General features: G+C 40.3%; 1 protein-coding gene across 2 annotated transcripts; it reads right to left on the bottom strand.

Moving 5' to 3' along the window:
* Positions 1 to 2,496: 2,496 nt before the first annotated feature.
* Positions 2,497 to 10,903, bottom strand: LOC140282085 (carboxypeptidase Z-like). Of its 2 annotated transcripts, none has more exons than XM_072376637.1 (11): positions 10,742 to 10,903; positions 10,228 to 10,257; positions 9,407 to 9,781; positions 6,841 to 7,071; positions 6,531 to 6,757; positions 5,745 to 5,906; positions 5,488 to 5,646; positions 4,391 to 4,526; positions 4,055 to 4,194; positions 3,777 to 3,876; positions 2,497 to 3,273 (listed from the first exon to the last, which is right to left on the bottom strand). In XM_072376637.1, the coding sequence occupies exons 1-11, from the start codon at positions 10,812 to 10,814 to the stop codon at positions 2,915 to 2,917; spliced, it is 1,992 nt and encodes a 663-aa protein (XP_072232738.1). In that variant the 5' UTR covers positions 10,815 to 10,903; the 3' UTR covers positions 2,497 to 2,914. The 2 variants fall into 2 exon arrangements, with proteins under 2 accessions (XP_072232738.1, XP_072232739.1); XM_072376638.1 differs by having other exon boundaries at positions 2,498 to 3,273; positions 6,841 to 7,068.
* Positions 10,904 to 18,350: the final 7,447 nt, after the last annotated feature.

Below are 18,350 nucleotides of genomic sequence, written 5' to 3'. Positions count from 1 at the left end.
AAAGGTCCTTTCATGCGATGCAAGCATCTGGTGACCCTACAGACACGTGGTTATATAGTCACAGCTTAGATTTGATCTCAAGAAGTGACATAAGCATATCAAACCTCCTGTGAGAGCATGGGGCAGTTCACCGAACTGAAATGAGGCGTTACTTTCCTACTTCCCAGCAGCATGATGTTAACACAACATGGCAGTTACTTGCTTCTTTCTCAGCCTCACCAAGTAATTGGTTACTTGGCACCCCACCTGACAGGAGAGGCTCAAGGAGCCAGTCCCAGAAAAGCAAGCAGGCTCAGTCCAACAATGAACTGTTATACACTCACTAAGAAGCATAGAGCAACTCAAACCAACTCCTTACACAAAGAGGGACCCTGAGTTTGGTTTGGTTTAGACTTCAGCATCACTCTGTGAGAACGTCAAATCACAACATTCATGTATCTGTCATTTATTTCTTTATTTCAGAGGAGCATAAACCACTGTGGGGAACTGATGAGTAAGTGACTGCAGCTGTGGCAGATGAGTGGCAGGTGAGAGTAGAGCTGAGGACCAAACAGGGGAGCTGAGGACAACTACTGGTCAGGATGTGAAATAGTACAAAGTAGAAACTAAACTGAGACCAGGACTGAAAGATAAATACAAGTACAGAACTGAGGCAAGACAAAACTGAGACTACGCACAACTATAAGACAAAAGCAAGAACAATAACCAAGACAAACCACAAGAGAGTGACTATAAGTAAAAAGGCAAATCAAGAATAGACGAATACAAACAGAGAATAAATCCTAATTCAAACCCATAACTCAAAGATACAAAGAAAACAAACAATAAAACAGAATCAAACCAAAGACAGAAAAACCACAGACCCTGATAACTGTGTCCCACCGCCCTCTCCGTTAACAACTCTGGGAAAGTGTTTGGGAACTGAGAAGAACCAATCGCTGTTTGAAAGAGAATCGCTTAATGGTTCTGTTGGCAAATACTAAACTCTTTTGGCCTTTGGGTAAAAAGATTTATCTCCATGTTTGCACATCTAATGTAAACCGACTGCACTTAGAAACTTACTTTACAACTGAAACTGTACTTTGAGAAACGTTTTGAAATGATTGACATATTTGCCCACACACGGAGTGAATAACCCCTCCTCGTCTTTACTTCTGAAACATGCAGCCTCCCTAAGATGCTCTTTTTTAAATCATACTACTGATCTGTTGTCATTTAGCCTGATTACATGAAGTTTTGAAGTGTTCCAGCAGCTATTTTAGCATATCAGTGTTTCTGGGCTTCTGTTGCTACACTTTTCCTAACTTTTTCTAAGCAAGTTGCTGGCATCAATTTCAAAAGTAAAGTATATATATATATATATATATATATATATATATATATATTTAGATATAATGGCATCTGTGAATTCTTGAGCTACTTTTCAATCCAACATAGATTTAAATAATATGCCAATCATTGCTCTCCGTTTCTGTTAACATGTCTTTAATTTGTACCTCAGTGTCCATTTAAGGCTCGGAGCTCTTTCAGGATTTGTCGTCCTTGAGAAATCTTGGCTGAGTGTCAGATTTTATTCTTGACTTTGACCTTAAATTTTTCTATTGTTTAGAATTATGGTCAATAGCCTTTTTTTTATTGGCATAATCCCATTTGTAATAGAGATTGCACAGTACTTCTAAAACTGGTAGGTAGCTTTTTGCACAGATGCTGCTGAAATGAAATTAGTATCAATACCACAAAGAGAGGACCGTAAGAGCATCCGGCAATCATGACACTATTGATTCTCAGACCCAGAATGAATACCAGTATCAAAACATGCCTGCATGTACATTGAGGCGCCTGTAATGGAAGTCATTCTGCTGAAATCCCTCCACAAAAAGTGACATCATACTGAGATATCACTGAATATTTCTAATATACTGTAAACGAAGGCGTCTCTGTTGTTTGGCTGACTGAGTTTGGAGCCAAATTATGTCTTTTGTAATTCCCACAAGAAGCCTTTTCGTCATTGAGTTGTTGTGATCAAGTAAATCAGCGAGCAGATACTGTAATATTATTTCGGACCTTAGTTCTTCTATGCCTCTTCATGACCTTGCATAAAAATTCTTTAGAGCCATTTTGTGGACTCCATTGGACCTGAGATGTCTTACTCTGCTTCATGCTGCTTTTCATTGAGGTGATTTAGTCCATTTGGTGCTCTTCTCTGTTAATCTGTGCAGTTCCTTGTGACAAACTTGCCCTAACTCTCATAATTTTCTCCCATTTTTCCCTAGATTTAAAGATCCTCACAGATGTGACCAAGTAAACATGTTTAACACTAAATATGCTGGCTAAGGTTTCAGTGATTGCCTGCAGTTCATAAATAATCAAGATCTAGAAAATAACTCAGATCAGTTGTTCCCAGCCTTCAAGTCAGTATCCCTGCAAGAAGTTTCCTTTATTTCAGGATGATTTCTCCTGTTCAAGTCTCCAGAAAGTATTCATCATATGGCATATGGCATATTATATGGAGGTTTGCATAAATACAAGGCGTCATTCTAAGGAATTATATCTATCATAAACTGCTATCTTACTTTTTACTTATTTACTTTTATTTAGGCCAGATGTTGACTCAGCCTGCCCTCTAATGGCCAGCTGGTTTATTCACAGTAATATTCTGTATCTCTGCTGTAAAATTGCTATTACAACCATGTGTTGTGTTTAACAAGCGTTTATTAAACTTGTGTTTTTTATCAATCCAATAGCTTATAAAAGTAAGGTACTTACATTAATAATCGAGATTGAACTTGAGACCAAATAGAGCACTTATAAGTGTGACAGCGTGTTTAACACCATATAAAAAGCACAACATTCATTGCATAATAACTTGAGTTGAGACGATAAAATCATATGTTTTGCTGCTCTTTTTAAAGCTCTAATTGTGCTTGAGCAGCCAGGTAGGGGCAGGGCCTCCTGTCGACGCAAAGTAGCTCCACCACCAGGGCTTCTCTGCTCTCTCCTCACGGTTCTGGCTCATATTAGCCATCCTGGTGTAGCGGTCGTACTGGTTATATGGGTCAAATCGTTCGTAGGACCCCATGGTCGGAAGCACTTTGTCCCCATCCTGCATGTCAGACTCTGGAGGAGCTCTCTGCAGCACAAAGTCCACCCGGCCTGCTGTGTGCATGTGAGAGGGCAGGAGGACTTTCTTTGTGGCCCTGGTGTAGCCGGGGGCAGAGGCACTAACGATGTGGATGCCAGGGGTGAGGAGGCGCCAATAGTCTCCATTTTCAGCTGCAGAGGGAGAATGGAAAAGGTACAGAATATATCTCAGAGTAGAATTTATTTGAAGATGATCTCCACTAACTGAACTCATCAAGGTCTCAACATGTCGAAAGCTTGTGTTAAATACTGCGAGTGTTCAATTTGAAAGATGAGAGGGTTTAACAGGCAGGAAGAAACTAGTACAGTGTTCTTTCCTCAAAGGACAATATATATAGTATTCAATAAACGTGGCTGAAGTCGGGGACTGAAGTGAGACGGTCATATTGCTTATGAGTGGGTGAAAATTATTCGTATGTATGAAACTGGTTATTGAGATAACATTTAGAGCAATGTGAAATTTATATGCTGAGCTCTGTAATGGGACATATGCAGTGTGCAGCAGTGTTTTTATTTGACACAAACTGAAAAGTCCTAAAACAATTTTAATGTTTTCCACAGGAATCCTGGGAAACGGATGGAGAAATATAACTAATGTCATATCTACATGTACCCTAGCAGCATACAGTTATTACCTGAGGTGATGTCATGTCGTATTCCTCTGATGGATATGCTCACACCTTTTATTACATTTCCCTCTTCATCTTTTACAAGGCCTTTGATGCCTCGATGGGCCTGGTGAACAACACCACAACAGACGTTAACCACAACGTTTTATATCTCTCCATGAACAGTTCTTATTATCAGAGAGTGGTAACTAACACAAGTTAGGTTTAGGTTCAGTGTTTCCATGTACCTGAATATGAGGTTAACATGAAACATGTCATTTTAGAAAGAGGTAGATGTGTCTTACTGTCTCCATGAATGCAATCAAAGCTTCTCTGTTATCATGCCAGCTGAGAAAGAGTTCCTCCTCTGGAGGGAATTTATCACACCCCAGCTCCACAGTCACCTCGAAACAGTTGGTGTGAAGATAACTGAAGTCCTGCATACCTGATCAGACACACAACCAGAACTGCTTTAGCCACAGATCACTTTCCCCTTCATCCTCTCATAAGTTCTTATTCACTGGTTCCCACATCTCAATCACAACTGGTCTTACAGTGACATCTAGTGGCTCCACCTGATATTTTACTCTTATTTCAGAGTCAGAAAATCCCTCCGAGCTGAGGAATGCTTTTCTACTCACTGCCTGCGATGCTGGACCACTCTGCTCCATTAATGGTCCCTTTTTTGCTGTTAGTGTGAGATGATCCACAACGTTCGTTTCCTCTGGACATCGTTTCGTGGGTGTCTGCATATGTTCTTGCAAGAAATTTAAAAACCTACAAAGTGAAAAAAATGACTGTCACCATCTGAGTTTTGTTTCCAGTTTGTGGCTCACTGCCCCCTTTCTTGGCTCAGTGACAAGTGAACTTGCCACTGCATCGTGTCTTTTTATTAGTGCACAGTGTGAATTTAGTAAAAGATTACACCTTTATATGATTAGCCTCTGCTATTTAGGTTGCAGTTATCCTTAACTCCTTCTTAAGTCCATATCTTTATATGAAGTAGCTAAATAAAATGCAATAAAGCAACTTAGGGTATAAAACTCTTTGCAAAGATTTAAGATAAATTCATGCCTACTTCATACTGTCGTAGACTTTTACTGTTTTTTTTTAACCAGTGAGAGCAACAAAATGGCCAAACTCTCAACTGTTTCTCTTCTCTGCTGTTTAATTAAGTTTTATAAATATGAAATGGAAATGTAATAGCACCAGTTAAACTCAATCTAACTACATTTACATTTGCACCAGTGGCTGTTACTGTTCTGCTGGTTTGGTCTGGTTGGAAGCTTCTTAGAACATACGTAACATAACATACGTTACAATGTCCCATCTCATCCCTCTTACTGTATTTCTCTGTAACATCAGTACACATACAGATGGATGATAAAGGAAAATCCAACATAATTATCTTGGTAAAGTTTTGGGCCACTGCATGCTGCCAGAACAGCTTCAGTGCACCTTTATTCTGCAAATGGGGGCACCGTCACCCTGGGGGACCACTTGTTCATCACAGGATAAACTCAGAACAACTTTGTGCTGATTTGTAGTTTCACTTCCTTCTGAGGAGACGAGAGACAAACTTTTGAGTTAGGTCTTGAAGACACAGGGAAACTATAGTGCTTCGCGCTTTGGTGAGCACTTCAGGTCAAATAAATTATAAATAAAGTTGTCTCCTCGTGCAACCAGTGCAGTTGATGAGGAGGAATCAGAATTCTAATTTGCATACTGATGTTTTTACCTTATCATCTGGTGTTGGGGAGAACATGCTGTGTTCCAGTGGGTGTTTGGACAGATCGTAGGGGTAAGACACCACCAGGTCCCCACCGTGGAAGTTAGCGGACAGCACAAAAGGGATGGAGCGAATCCACTTCATGACAGCATATGTCTCTGGAGCGACCTGAAATGTAGCATTTAGATCAATTATTTTAGGAAATGCAGCGTATTCGTTTCAAAGCAGCAATGTTGAATATCAGACCATAAAAACTCATTCTGTACCTTACCAAACCAGTAATAGTCTGGGATTGGGATGTGGTCCGTGCGGTAGCCCTTTTGCCTGCGTCTATTATAAGCGATGGACGTCAAATCAGGAAAGTTTCTGTTCAGGTCGATGTTTTGAGCATTGTTTCGGCCGATGTTCCATGAACTGTATCTCTGACCCTGATGATTTGAAATTATGTGGGAAAAAAATTATTAAGTTCTAATGGGCTCATTTATGGAGTTCGTGTTTCAACAAAAGGCAGTTCCAAGAAATTGTTCTGAAAGGCATAAAACTCAAACTCAAATCTGAACAGTATAACAAGTGCATGGGAGATCAGAACAAATGGACAAAAATCTGCAGTACACCCTGGATTACAGATGATAAGATAAAGGTAAACTACTCTCTATTACCCTGGATAGTTTTGTCAAGACTTTTAACTCACCAAATGACTCAATTTTACAAGATAAGTATGACCTTCTCATTTATTTGTAACTGACTTGATTACACCGAGGAATTAAAGTCATATATTCATTGTGAGATTTTATATCCCCAGTTGATACCTTAAAACATACTTAAACATCACCACAAAATCTCAAACAAACCTAGTGCAAAAGGTTCAAAATGTCTCGAATACATGTTTCCATTTGGATATGCTCTAATCTCACAAGGTTCAGCATCTAAAGAGCATGATTCACATGCAGTTTAGGTGTTACATTTAACAAGTAGGCATTAATTAACCTCACGCTGAATAGGCATGACTCAAAGTGCGAATAATTAATTGCTTGTAACCACGGAGAAATCACCTCATCATCACCATCGTTGTTGTCATTGACTCCAGACACAGCCGTTTCGTAACCGTCAGGGTTCATGGAGGGCAGGATGTGGATGCGGGTGGTGTTGACGAGGGTCTGGATACGTTCATTCCCCCGCAGGTACTCTGAGCACAGGTACTGAGCCAAGTAGATGAGCAGCTGGCGGCCTAGGACTTCATTTCCATGCATGTTGCCAATGTACTTGATCTCTGGCTCAACTACAAAGGGTCATATTTTATAACAGGTTAGATTAATGTAGAAAAAACATGACTTTAATAACATGTGAGTGAGCTGTACTCACGCAGCTCATGTTCTCCAGGATTATTTGAGAACTCGATCACAAGCAGCTCCCTGCCCTCCATACTATGGCCAATGATGTAAGTTCTGGCTATGTCTGAGCACTGTTCCTCAGTTTTCTTTAAGGTATTGATCATTTGCGTGTTGGAGAGGTATGTGAACTGTATTGATGTTGCAGGCTCTTCAGAAGGAGGCCCATCCATGGCTTGCATGTCCTCTAGGGCTTCCTCTGCTGCTGCGAGAAAAAAAAACAGTCTATTCATCTGATGACAGTGAACACAAAAAGCAACACTATTGTCAGTTTTAAATGGCCAAGAGGACCCTTATCTGTCAAACCTATCATTAATGAATAAATATGGAATGATCAGAATGTCCAACGAAGAAAATAAAAAGAAAGATAAAAACATTTGACCTGGAAATAACTATGTGACGCTGTTTCATCCATTTATCTGAGAGACACCATGAGTACGAGCAGGCATGTCCAATGAGTCCATTTCTTTCCATGTTTTTATTTCAACACACCCGGGCAGATAGCCCTCCGCTGACTGAGGTTCTCTGCTGCGGACGCTGGTTCTGGCCGACCAGGGCAAAGCGACACAGAGTAGTGTCTTCCTCTGTGAGAGACGGCTCTCCAGCGGGCAGCGACTTCTCTGTGCCCCACTCTTCGATTCATTCCAAAATGCAAACACTTATCACGAGGACTGACGCTATTCCAGCCATTTTTTTGGCACATACTGCGTATAAGAGGGCATGTCAGTAAGTTTATTTTTTTCTAGGAAGAAGTCGGGAGCAACGTCACCAACAACGGGTGCATCTTGTGAGAAAAGCCTACGATTCTGGTGCTCAGTGGTCGAGCGTTATCAGCCCTGATCCTTATTTTATTACTACTTGTTCTTCACAGAATGAATGAAGCAGAGGGAGTTTTGCAGTGTTGAGAGGCTCAGATTTAGCCGGAGCTCGTTAGCATAGTCATTGATCCCCATTCACTGGATGAGAAAGAAGGTGTGGAGACCCATGCGGTTTCAGGACCATATGAGGTTTTTACATGGCAAAAACAACTTTTCATAGGTCAGGTCAGGAACTGCTGCAGATGGACTTCAATAAAAATGCTTATGACTAAATTGGTTACCTTTTCTTTAAATGTTTACCTTTAAATTCAGTCTGTCATTTGTTGCCCTTCTTAACTCTGTACACTATCTACTTTTTTCTACCTTTCACTTCACTTTACATTTCTTGATTTATTTGTTTATGCATTTCTGGCACATATTTTCCTCCGTACTTTCATTCCATATGTTACAAATATGCTGAATGATCTTTTTACAGGACAACATTTTAACAAAATAAAGCAAAAGAACTGTGGCAAAGCGTCACCCTTTTTGTCCGGGTGATGCTTTGCTACGTAAAGTGAATACAGGCTTTACAGCACCCAAAGTTCAATAAGTTTGTTCTCGTTTGAAGGTTGGGAAGTTCAAGTAGAAACAATATTTGCAGCATAGTTACACTCAGCATGTTATGTTAACAATAGCATATCATATGGGAACAGTTACACAGGTCTAACACGCTGCCACATTGCTGAGTCTAAGTCTGCTTGGTGGAAAAAGCTTTGCACCACAATAAAACAAAGAATTAGACACTTTATGGTGCTTTGCTGCAACCTGGTAGAACAATACAGTTAATTTTTTTTAGTTTTCTGATTATAAAATAACTGAATGCTCAAATCAGTTCCCTCTGTCTGTGCAGAAAAAAGTACACACACTCATCTGATTCACACATGATTCTGATGCAGCTGGTAGCAGAACAGCATTTTATATCTTTAATAAACTGATTTTTGCTTCAAGAATCGTTTTTCAAGAACTTTTTGTGGAACTTGCTAAGAAAATGTTTTCCTTTCTGTATCGAGGGGCTTTTTATAAAGCTCGGCTGCTAATGAAAACATCACAAAAGCCACAGGGCCACGTCTCTGTGTGAGTTTATGTGGGGACAGAAGGCATTCCAGTTGGAGTGTTTTTTTAACTGCGCCACATGTGCGTGAACCAGATGCTTCTGAAAATCATGTTTAGGGAAGCTCCTGCTCCACTGAAACTTTGAGAACTGTACTTGCGTTTCCGTTTAAGGTAAAAACATCTCCAGATTCAGAGGAGGGCCTCCTCTCCTGGGAGGGTCCTAACAGTTTCCCCGGGGACTTATCTCTCTTACATTAGAAATTACATTAGTTATCACCAAGCAATCATGAAGAGTAGTATAAACATGTATGATTTGGTGAAAGAGACACAGAGAGACTTATTAACAACTGACAATTAAATGTATTTATTGTATTCCTAAATTTAGCCAATAACCAAACATGCTATGTTTGGTTATCCTGACTTCAGAGCTGAGTGTCAATAAGATTAAGTAACATAACCATGATCCCATAAGTTTCCAGGAACAGGGGAAACAGAAAACAAACTAAGAACTGTGGGTGTTAACTTTTTCCAAGCTTTGTCTGAGATGACGCCGTCTGTTTTACAGCTGAATCAAAGATATGATGAGCCACTGCCAAAAGTTAAGTCAGTTAAGGTCACATTTCTCACCTCTTAGGCCCTCCAGTGGGTCGTAACATCCCTCTTCGTCACTGACAAAGAAGCGATCGCAGTCCAGGAAGTAGGGCCAAGCCATCTGTATGCTCTCAAAAGTGTTACTGCATCTTTTCCGCACTGCTTCACATGAGCTGCGACAGGGCTTCAGCACCTTCGCTTTCTCACAGCGTGGAGCCAGCACCGAGCAGCCCAGCATGCGTATCTCAGGGTTACACTCTCCGCCGAGCAGGGATTCAACCACGCTTATGAGGAGGTACTCGGCTCCGGCCTCTGCATCCTCGCGAGTCTTCTGGCCGATGATGTTTGGGAACATGGTCTGGGTGTAGGACATGTCATCGCAGTAGGACAGCAACACGTCTGTGCATTTGGCTGTGATAAAAAAAAAAAAAGAAAGAAAAAAGATTTGATTCTGATAGATTAGGCACATTTTCAAATTAAATTATTTACATAGATGAGCAGGGGGATGGGGAATGCATTCGTCTTGTTTTAAAGGATCAATATCACAGCAATTAATCACAAGCGTCACTGCTGTCTTCAATCACCTGGTCCTAAATATTTCTATTATCACTGGAAATTAGAATTTGAATATTTCATGCTGTCATCAATCATCTAAAAATAAAACTCCCTGGTTTTATAGCTTTTGGGCCAGATTCCATTCAACCTTGAGCCTTTAGTCTGGTGGTTTTAAGCTCAAAAAAGCCAAAAAAAGATACCTTCTACAACTTAAACAGCCCAGCTGCTACAATATTAGGCAAGCTGGATGACAAGCAGCCCATGCATCACACTATTCTTCCTTCCAGACGGAGGGTACTTACGTTTTTCTTCCATTGGTGGCTTGCACAGTCCTGCAAGACACATCAGTGTGTTATTAGCTGACTGTGGCAGACACTAGATGGCAGAGTGGTTTCTGAAAATGTCTCAATGTGGCCTAGAAATTACTCTGGTCTTTTTCAGTGGCTCTCTAAAAATGCCTGTCAGTCTTCACATTATCACAAAGTCACTCCAGGATTCTCATTCTTTACAGGATTGTAAATCTTTTTCATTAAAAGTTGAAAATCATTCTATCATCATAGCGCACTAATACCATTTGACATCCACGAGGCCTTCATCTAATAATATGCATAATCATCTTGTCACAGCAGTTTCTAAAAATTGCATAGCGCCAACTAAAAGCACTTTACAGACGTTTTACTGTGTCAAGGTGAGCCTCTGGATCAAGAATCTTCCACAGTTTTCACGTGAAAACATGTCATGTCCAAGTTCTGCAGCAGGTCCGACCGCACGCATCAAACATGCAATTTGTAAGCACATCATGATGAAAAACTTTACCCCTTATTCGTGGGTCACATCGTGGCGGCGTACAAGACGCAAGAACAAACATCTGCAGCAAGGCCAGCAGCATTCTCCGACACTTTTATTCCGTTTCGATGTGGCGCCTCGCACACGCAGCCAGAGAGCGTGTTTCGGTGTGTGAGTGTGAATCTCCTAAGACGCCAGAAATTCCCTCTGAACGTCCCCGAAAGCGAGTTTATTAGAGACATTACGGTCAACTATCGAGTTACAGAGGAAAAGTCTTTGAGGTGAAGTGGGGACACGAGCATGACACCGGGAATGTGGTGCTTTTTTAAACTTTTCTCCAAAGTGACTGTATTAAATATTTTATGATATACTTTTATGAAAATACACGGTTGCTTGCCGTTGCAGCTTTATTTCCAGTTTCAGCTCATTGTCCAGCTCTTCAACCTGATCATAGCAGTCTATAGTCCACAATAAAGCTTCCAAAATTATGAGCCAGCCGTAAAACAGGCTCCTGGATGTGTGAAAAGAGGGCCCTTTGTCCTCTTTCCTAGGTCGAGACATGCAACCTGAAGACGAATTAAAATAATGATAAAGCATGTAGATATATTCTGTGGCGGGTGTCTCTGGTGGTTTTCTCTTACAACATTTTGTCTTGTTTTAGTCGCTTTTATTCTATTTGCAGACACGGTTTCTTTTGAGTCATTATCCATTTTATGTTTCATATCGTTCACTTTGCATCTAACTAATGTTGATTTGTCTTTGAAGTTGCAGTCACTCTTCATGTGTCATTTTGTATTTATTTTGGTCTCTTTGGTGTCTCATTTTGGTTATTTTGTGTTCCTTTTTAAGATATATCTTATTCGTGGGATAAAAACCTGTGAGCCACTGACTCTTTGGGCCCAAAGGCCTGTTTAGTATTGTACCCACTCCCAAAACCCACAGTATACTTCCTGCCCAGGGTCGCTTGCTGGAAAATGCCGCAGACAACTATTTCCCTCAAGAGTTTGCAGAGACCAGACTCATAAGCCCAGTATCACCAGAAGAAGTTTAATGGTTTTGTTTGTCCAGGTTTTAAAAATGATGAAGCATCAAATTCCATGGTTGTGAGATGGCAACATACCACTATGGTTAATTACTATTCCTGTATTGTCAGCAACCTCTTACTAACAAACTAAGTAATGAACTATCTAGTCTCAGACTCAGTTTAAGTGTCAGTCTAGCAGTCTTGTCCTATCTCTTGCATGGAGTTTCATGGATTAGCACCTCCCACCGTCCCCTCCCTCTCATTTCTAAGCGCTTGGGAATGTTTGATATGTTTCTTCTGAAATTTTTTTATACCTTTTTGTATTGATCATATTATTATATTTACTTCGTCTGGACTCATATTCTCATTTTTATCTGCCCTGTCAACCAAATTTCATATTTTGTGAAGCACTTCACCAGTGTTGTTTTCATCAGCGATGACGATATGCGTCAAAATGCTGAATAATCGGTCAATTCCTAGTCTGTACATTCAGATCCACATATGTCTTATAGAATAGGTTTTAAAGAGTAATTTAAATGAACAGAACAATCAAAAACCCTTTTGTTCAGCATTTAAGAGGCTGGGTAACAGATTGCGATTGGTCAGCTGATGCCACCTCCAAACCTGGGTTGACTCACTGAGCTGATAACCAGCATCATAGCACCGCTCAGTGAGATCTTCACTCTGTTAAAGAGGAGCTAAATAAGTTGAACCTGCTTTGAAGTTCAGGCTCTGGTGAGCTGTCAGAGGCACAAAGTCGCAGATCTTCTCCCATGAGTCCATCTCTGGATCAGCATGTTTGTGATAAAGATGTTTGTTCAACATGTTTAAAGACAGTGGGTGCTCAGAACATTCATCCAGCCCATAATTCACCATGTAGTTCTGGGATAAAGACACTGCTCATGACCTGTACATCTCGATACCATCTGCTCTTTCTGGGCCTCAAACTGGACAGCTGGAGACAACATGTCTGATGTGATCAAACACACGGTTTGTATTTAAAAGAAGGAGAAAACACAGGAATACGAAGTTACTTTAATTAATCACATATATTCAGGAATTTGTGGAATTCTTCATCCAAAGCTTCTTCAGAACTTCAGAACCATGGCAGCATCACCTGGTTAAAGTCCCAGTCCAGCTCTGCTGAAAGTATCTTTCTCCTGAAGCAGGTAGGGTTGGATGATCTGCAGGTGGGGTAAGACGATGGCCCGTTCACAGTCCCTGATTACTCCATTTGATGAGGACCGCCTACCGTGAGTTAACCAAGAAGTGGTTTCAGAGAGGGGTGTGACCAACGTCCACAGCCCCCGATTACTTCGATTGATTTCTCCGATGGCCCAACCGGGGCTACTAGACAACAGGTTTTATCCACAGATGGGTTTGTCACTTGCTTAACTGCAGATATTGATTTTAGCAAAGAAACTTAGTAAAACTTAGACTAGCAGACACACAAGGCTCTATCAATGCAGTTCCAATTCTTTCAGTGTGTTGTAGTGAGTTTTTAAAGCTCTAGTGAGAGCTTTAGTGAAAGCATCGCCTACCGTGAGTTAACCAAGAAGTGGTTTCAGAGAGGGGAGTGATAGCCGTTCACAGCCCCTGATTACTCTGATTTCTGATGGCACAACATAGGCTACTAGATATCAGGTTTTACTCACGGATGGGTTTCGGTCACTTGGTCAACAGCATATATTGATTTTAGCAAAGAAAAACTTACACTAGCAGACACACCAGGCTCTATCCGTGCAGTTTCAGAGTGCTGTAGTTTTGTGACTTTCGTACAGCCTCCCATTGCTTCATAGTTTCTTCATGAAGATAAATAAGTGTAAAAGACGACACAGTTGCGTTGTCTTTTTGGGCTGTAGGTCGGTTAAAGAAATGTACAACTTCATAGTTTTAAGTATGTGTACAACACCGTTGGAACAGTTGCTCAAACAAAGAACTTTCCTCTTAAAACAGGCCAATTGAAATTTGAAATATAGAAATGGGAAGAACAACTTACTTGCAATACTAATCCACTTATCCAGAGCTCTGAAAACTATTACATGCCAGCTGACCAACTGTGCACCATGTTGCACCACATCAGTCCTGAACTGATGAGTCTTCTTGCCCTTTCAGATTACAAGCTTCACACAACCAAAGTAAAAACTGACTAAATCAATGAGAGAAGATAAAACTGAAGGCACCTTTAGCACAATGAGGGTTGAACTTAATGCAACAGGCTCATAAGAATTAAGAACTTGTACAGTTTGGAGAGCGCAATAATAATGTTTGTGTCATAAAATGGAGCGTTACGTGTGTCACAGGACTACGAGCACCCGACTATAATCACCAGCTTTGTAAGTAGGAAGACAAAGACAGAAGGGTGGCCAAGAGGAGATGAGACAGAGGCCAAGAGGAGACAGAGGCAATAGTGTGACATACCTTTTGATGGTCCAAATGGAAATTAAATGCTGCTCTAATTGATCTAAACCGATTTTACGACAAACTAGCAACTAAGCGGTTTTGATATGATCGACATGTCTGCTCTGCACTAATGCCCTGATGGCAAATTTTAATGTGAAAAAAGCCCATCTATCATGTTGACTAAGGGAAGAAAATTAACCCCTGCCAATCTGTAAATAAAAACTTGATTGGACAAAGCATTTCCTCTATTGTTGACATAAAAAAGATACGATGCCAACTGTCTACCATGGCTATTTTTATCATTTGCTGTGAAAGTTTTGTATAAATCTAGTATTGATAGTGGATGCATAGGCAACCTATTTTTGCTTATGGGGACTTGCAGATTGCTTTCATATTTCTATTCGGTGCTCTTTTTCTACTCCTGCAGATGGAGTCATGAAATTTGATGGCACAGCCATAGAGGACTTCATAAGGATATGTTCTTCAGAACATCTGAAGCACGTACCACAAAGACGTGGAGGACACACAGCTGACTGATATTCTTTTTCTTTTTAACCTCAATTTCATCTTTTTTTTACTGGTTGTTTGAAATATTTTGGCCAGTGATGAATAGAAATTAAGATGGAAGGACATGAGTGGGGTGATTTATTTGTACAGCTTGTTGTGTATAACTGTAGTTCCAGAAGGTGGAGGACCTGTTCACTGTTCAGTTCATTTTCCTGTAGCTTGGCTCAGCGCCACATTCAAACTGGAAATGCTTTACCTTTGTATGCATTTCCAGTTGTCTGCTGCTGAGACAATCGAATGAAACCGTAGGAAAATGAAATGAAACAGAATGCCACCCTCTGAAATAGCACTACAGTTATGCACAGAGCCTATAAAAACTATGTCTAAAATTAGTTTAAACGTTGCTCATTTAAAATTAGCCCTTGTCTGCACAAAAGTGAACTCTGTGAGTTGTTGAACCTAATAACTAAATTTTTTGTACTGTACTGATTTTTGAGCCACTACTACATCTGGGTACATCTGTGAAGGGGACACTTCAGTGTATGTTTTCAGACAACCTTGCAGCACATGAAGTAGCTGGCTTTGTGGAAAGTTTCTCTGGCCAGTATTTTTGTAGATTTTGCACAGCTTAACGGGAAGAAACTCAAGTCAAAGAAGTAAAACTGGGTGCATTACCACTAAGAAACAAAGAACTTCAACAGCTGCATGTTAATGCTGCACAGGGAAAAGGAGGTACTTGTTTTGATGTGAAGAAAGCCTGTATTTTCACAGACAGACTTGCACACTTCTGTGTCACATCGGGGTATCCCGCTGATGCTGTTCATCATCTTTTTGAGGGAATAGTCACTGTTGAACTTGCCAAGTGTTTGGAAGTTTTTTACACTTGTTGACCTCAATAATCACATAAAAAAATTTCAATACAAGAGGGGTGACAAAAAAAATCGTCCACACTTGGTGCCACACAACTTAGCATGTCACAAAACAGTTGATGGTAACACACACGAGAATTGGTGTTTGTTACGATTGTTACCATTTATGATTGGCCATTTGATTCCTGAAGATGAACCAGCCTGGAAAGTGATTCTAGACTTAAAAGACATTGTAGAGCTAGTGGTTGCACCTGTCCACTGTCATGAGTCTGTGGCATATTTAGAGTATTAACTCTCAGAGCACAGATGGCGATACCAAGATGTATTTCTAGGTGAGAGGCTCCTTCCAAAGCATCACTTCCTGGAGCATTACCCAGAAATGATAAAGCAGTTTTTTTCAAATGGGTTGTACGACACACAAAGTGTTTCAAGAACATCCCACTGTCTTTGGCAAAAAAAAGCACCAGCTGATGATAGGCTATCCCATGTATACAGGGAGTTGTGGGAGATCAACCTTTGAGGTGATACATGCATCATCAATTCCTGTAGATGTCATGAGAGACGATGCAGTGCTTCATCTACAGCAAAAATACCCTGATCTCACAACAGTTACTCTAGCACAGAGTGTCTCTGGCAAAGGCACACAATATAGAACAGGAATGATTATTGTGCGATCAGTAGGTGGATTTGTTGAGATACTTCAGATGTGTATACTGGAAAATACATTGATGTCACATGAAAAAAAATAGCATCATGGTTGAGAGACTACTCCTGTACTCCTGTTTAGAGAGACTACGTATCATATGTAGAAGTGACTAAAATTTGACTAAAACTAATAAGCATTTTAGTCCAAAAGACTAAGACTAAATCTAAGATGGTCTTTAAAAACAACACTGCACTTCACAACATAAGCCTAATCATTTTAAACCTACAATGTTAATTATACTTTTAGCTTGAACTTAAGAGCAATGATAGATGGAATAAACAGTGAAAGTTGCATGAATTTTACTATCAGTGTTGCTCTTTGTTCTTTATTGTGTTGTTTCTTTACTTATACATCCCCTTTCTCATGTTTATTACCTTCTTGTGGCAGCAATAAGTGATTAACCTTTACCAACAGGTTTCAGAAAGGCTCAAGAGATATTTTCCATAATAGGCCCTAGATTGAGTGGACGTTTTTTATGCTCTCTTCTATTTTAGAACCACACAATCTTAATTTAAGCTAAAGGAGTATGACTGCAGTCGAGGAGCTGCAGCCAGTCCCACAGGCTGTGATGGACACCTGGCAGTCAAGCAAGCCTTAAAATTCTCATTAATGGAACAATGATTCTTAGAATTACCACGAAGATAGTCATGAGAAACTTTTAGCTGCCTCACAAGCGACTTAATTTGTTTCACAAATGAGATAATGTAGTGGCCAGCAGCCCTGATTTCCACCCACTTAAGTTTTGTAGATGTCGACTGAGCAGCTCTTCATCCTACGTTTATGTGCTGGAAAATCCCACAGAGGATCACTGAATATGTTGTTATGGCTTTTCTAAGTGCGTATGTTTTACTTATTCAACTAATTATAAGGTGTTCTCTTCAAGCTGAGCAGATCGGAATTAGCATAATGGGAAGCCTGATTATTCATCAGGCAGGCAAGGAGGCAAGGGGGACTCAGGCGGAGGTCGGTGCAGAGTTAAAGGGAAAAACCTACTGTATCCTTCAGTTAAATCAGAAATATTGATTAGATCCTTAACATGGTCATGTATTATGCAAAATACTGCATGACCCAGAAAATGAATGGAAATTAGGCCTAATGGGAAAAATGATCCTCTGTGGAAGGCATGCATATACATGCAAAGAGTGTTTGTGAGCATGTGTGTCTAAGCAAACTGCTGCTGAGGAAGAAGGTGTTGATCTGCGTGGTAGGTTGAGGCCGTGTTTGAAACAGATCCAACCACAGCTGTTTGTGATGGACAAACATGCAGCTGTAAGGGGTCCTGCACAGGAGGACATAAACAAGGCTCAAGCTGTGAGTTGTTAACATAATTCAAAAGTCTGCACAGATAAAGAAACCCAAGGATCAAACAGACTCTGAACACAATATTTCAGTTAATTTCATTTTTATTCTTTAATCCTGTGATATCTGTTTTTAAGTTTTAAAATGGCTTATGAACTGTTTAAAGGATGGAATTCCACCTACACATTCATGGTCCCCTAAGATGACTCCTGCTGGATTCAGTGATCCACTCTTCTGATTCATGGTTGAAGAGATGGAGGTGGACCCAAATGCAGACTGGCCAGAGGCAAACTTAATGTGAACTAAGAGGTCTTTATCAATCAAACCAGGGATGCAGTACGTCCAAAACTGGACTAAAAGGAAGCACAACGAAGCAGCAGCACAAGTAAACAGTAAGGGAAGAGACAACAACGAACTGACAAATAACTGAGGGGAGCCGAGAGCTATAAATACTGCGAGAGCTGATGAGTGACAACATTTGAGTAATTAACAAGAGACAGATGTGAATTGAGACAAAGGGACAAGACCAAGACAGCTGAGGACATCTAGGAGTGATGACAAGATAAGAGGGAAACTAAAACTAAAAACCTGAAAACAAATAGAAACTAAGCAGAACACAAACAGAATGCAAACTCTGACAGCAAAATATAATAAAGTAAAACAGAGCGCACAAAGAATAAAGCTTAAACAAAATACTCAAAGAGAACTGAACCAAAACAAGGCTAAGAATAACTAAACCAGCACTGACAGGACAAGCACTGAACAAGAACCAAAGCAATGATGATGGACAGATAACTATAAAGTGATCATCATGACATGTGAAACCCCATC

Source organism: Leuresthes tenuis, unplaced genomic scaffold (assembly GCF_036924035.1).
Source record: "Leuresthes tenuis unplaced genomic scaffold, fLeuTen1.0.hap1 SCAF_22, whole genome shotgun sequence".
Classification (NCBI taxonomy): Eukaryota; Metazoa; Chordata; class Actinopteri; order Atheriniformes; family Atherinopsidae; genus Leuresthes; species Leuresthes tenuis.
This window is presented reverse-complemented; position numbering and strand designations above follow the sequence as displayed.

Bases quoted from the DNA above. Each gene is read 5' to 3' on its own strand.
- LOC140282085 (XM_072376637.1), bottom strand. From the start codon at position 10,814: ATGCTGCTGGCCTTGCTGCAGATGTTTGTTCTTGCGTCTTGTACGCCG. The intron at 10,258-10,741 runs GTAAAGTTTTTC...TGTGTCTTGCAG, and splicing joins ATGTGACCCACGAATAAGGG to GACTGTGCAAGCCACCAATG. The intron at 6,758-6,840 runs GTGAGTACAGCT...GACCCTTTGTAG, and splicing joins TCCTGGAGAACATGAGCTGC to TTGAGCCAGAGATCAAGTAC.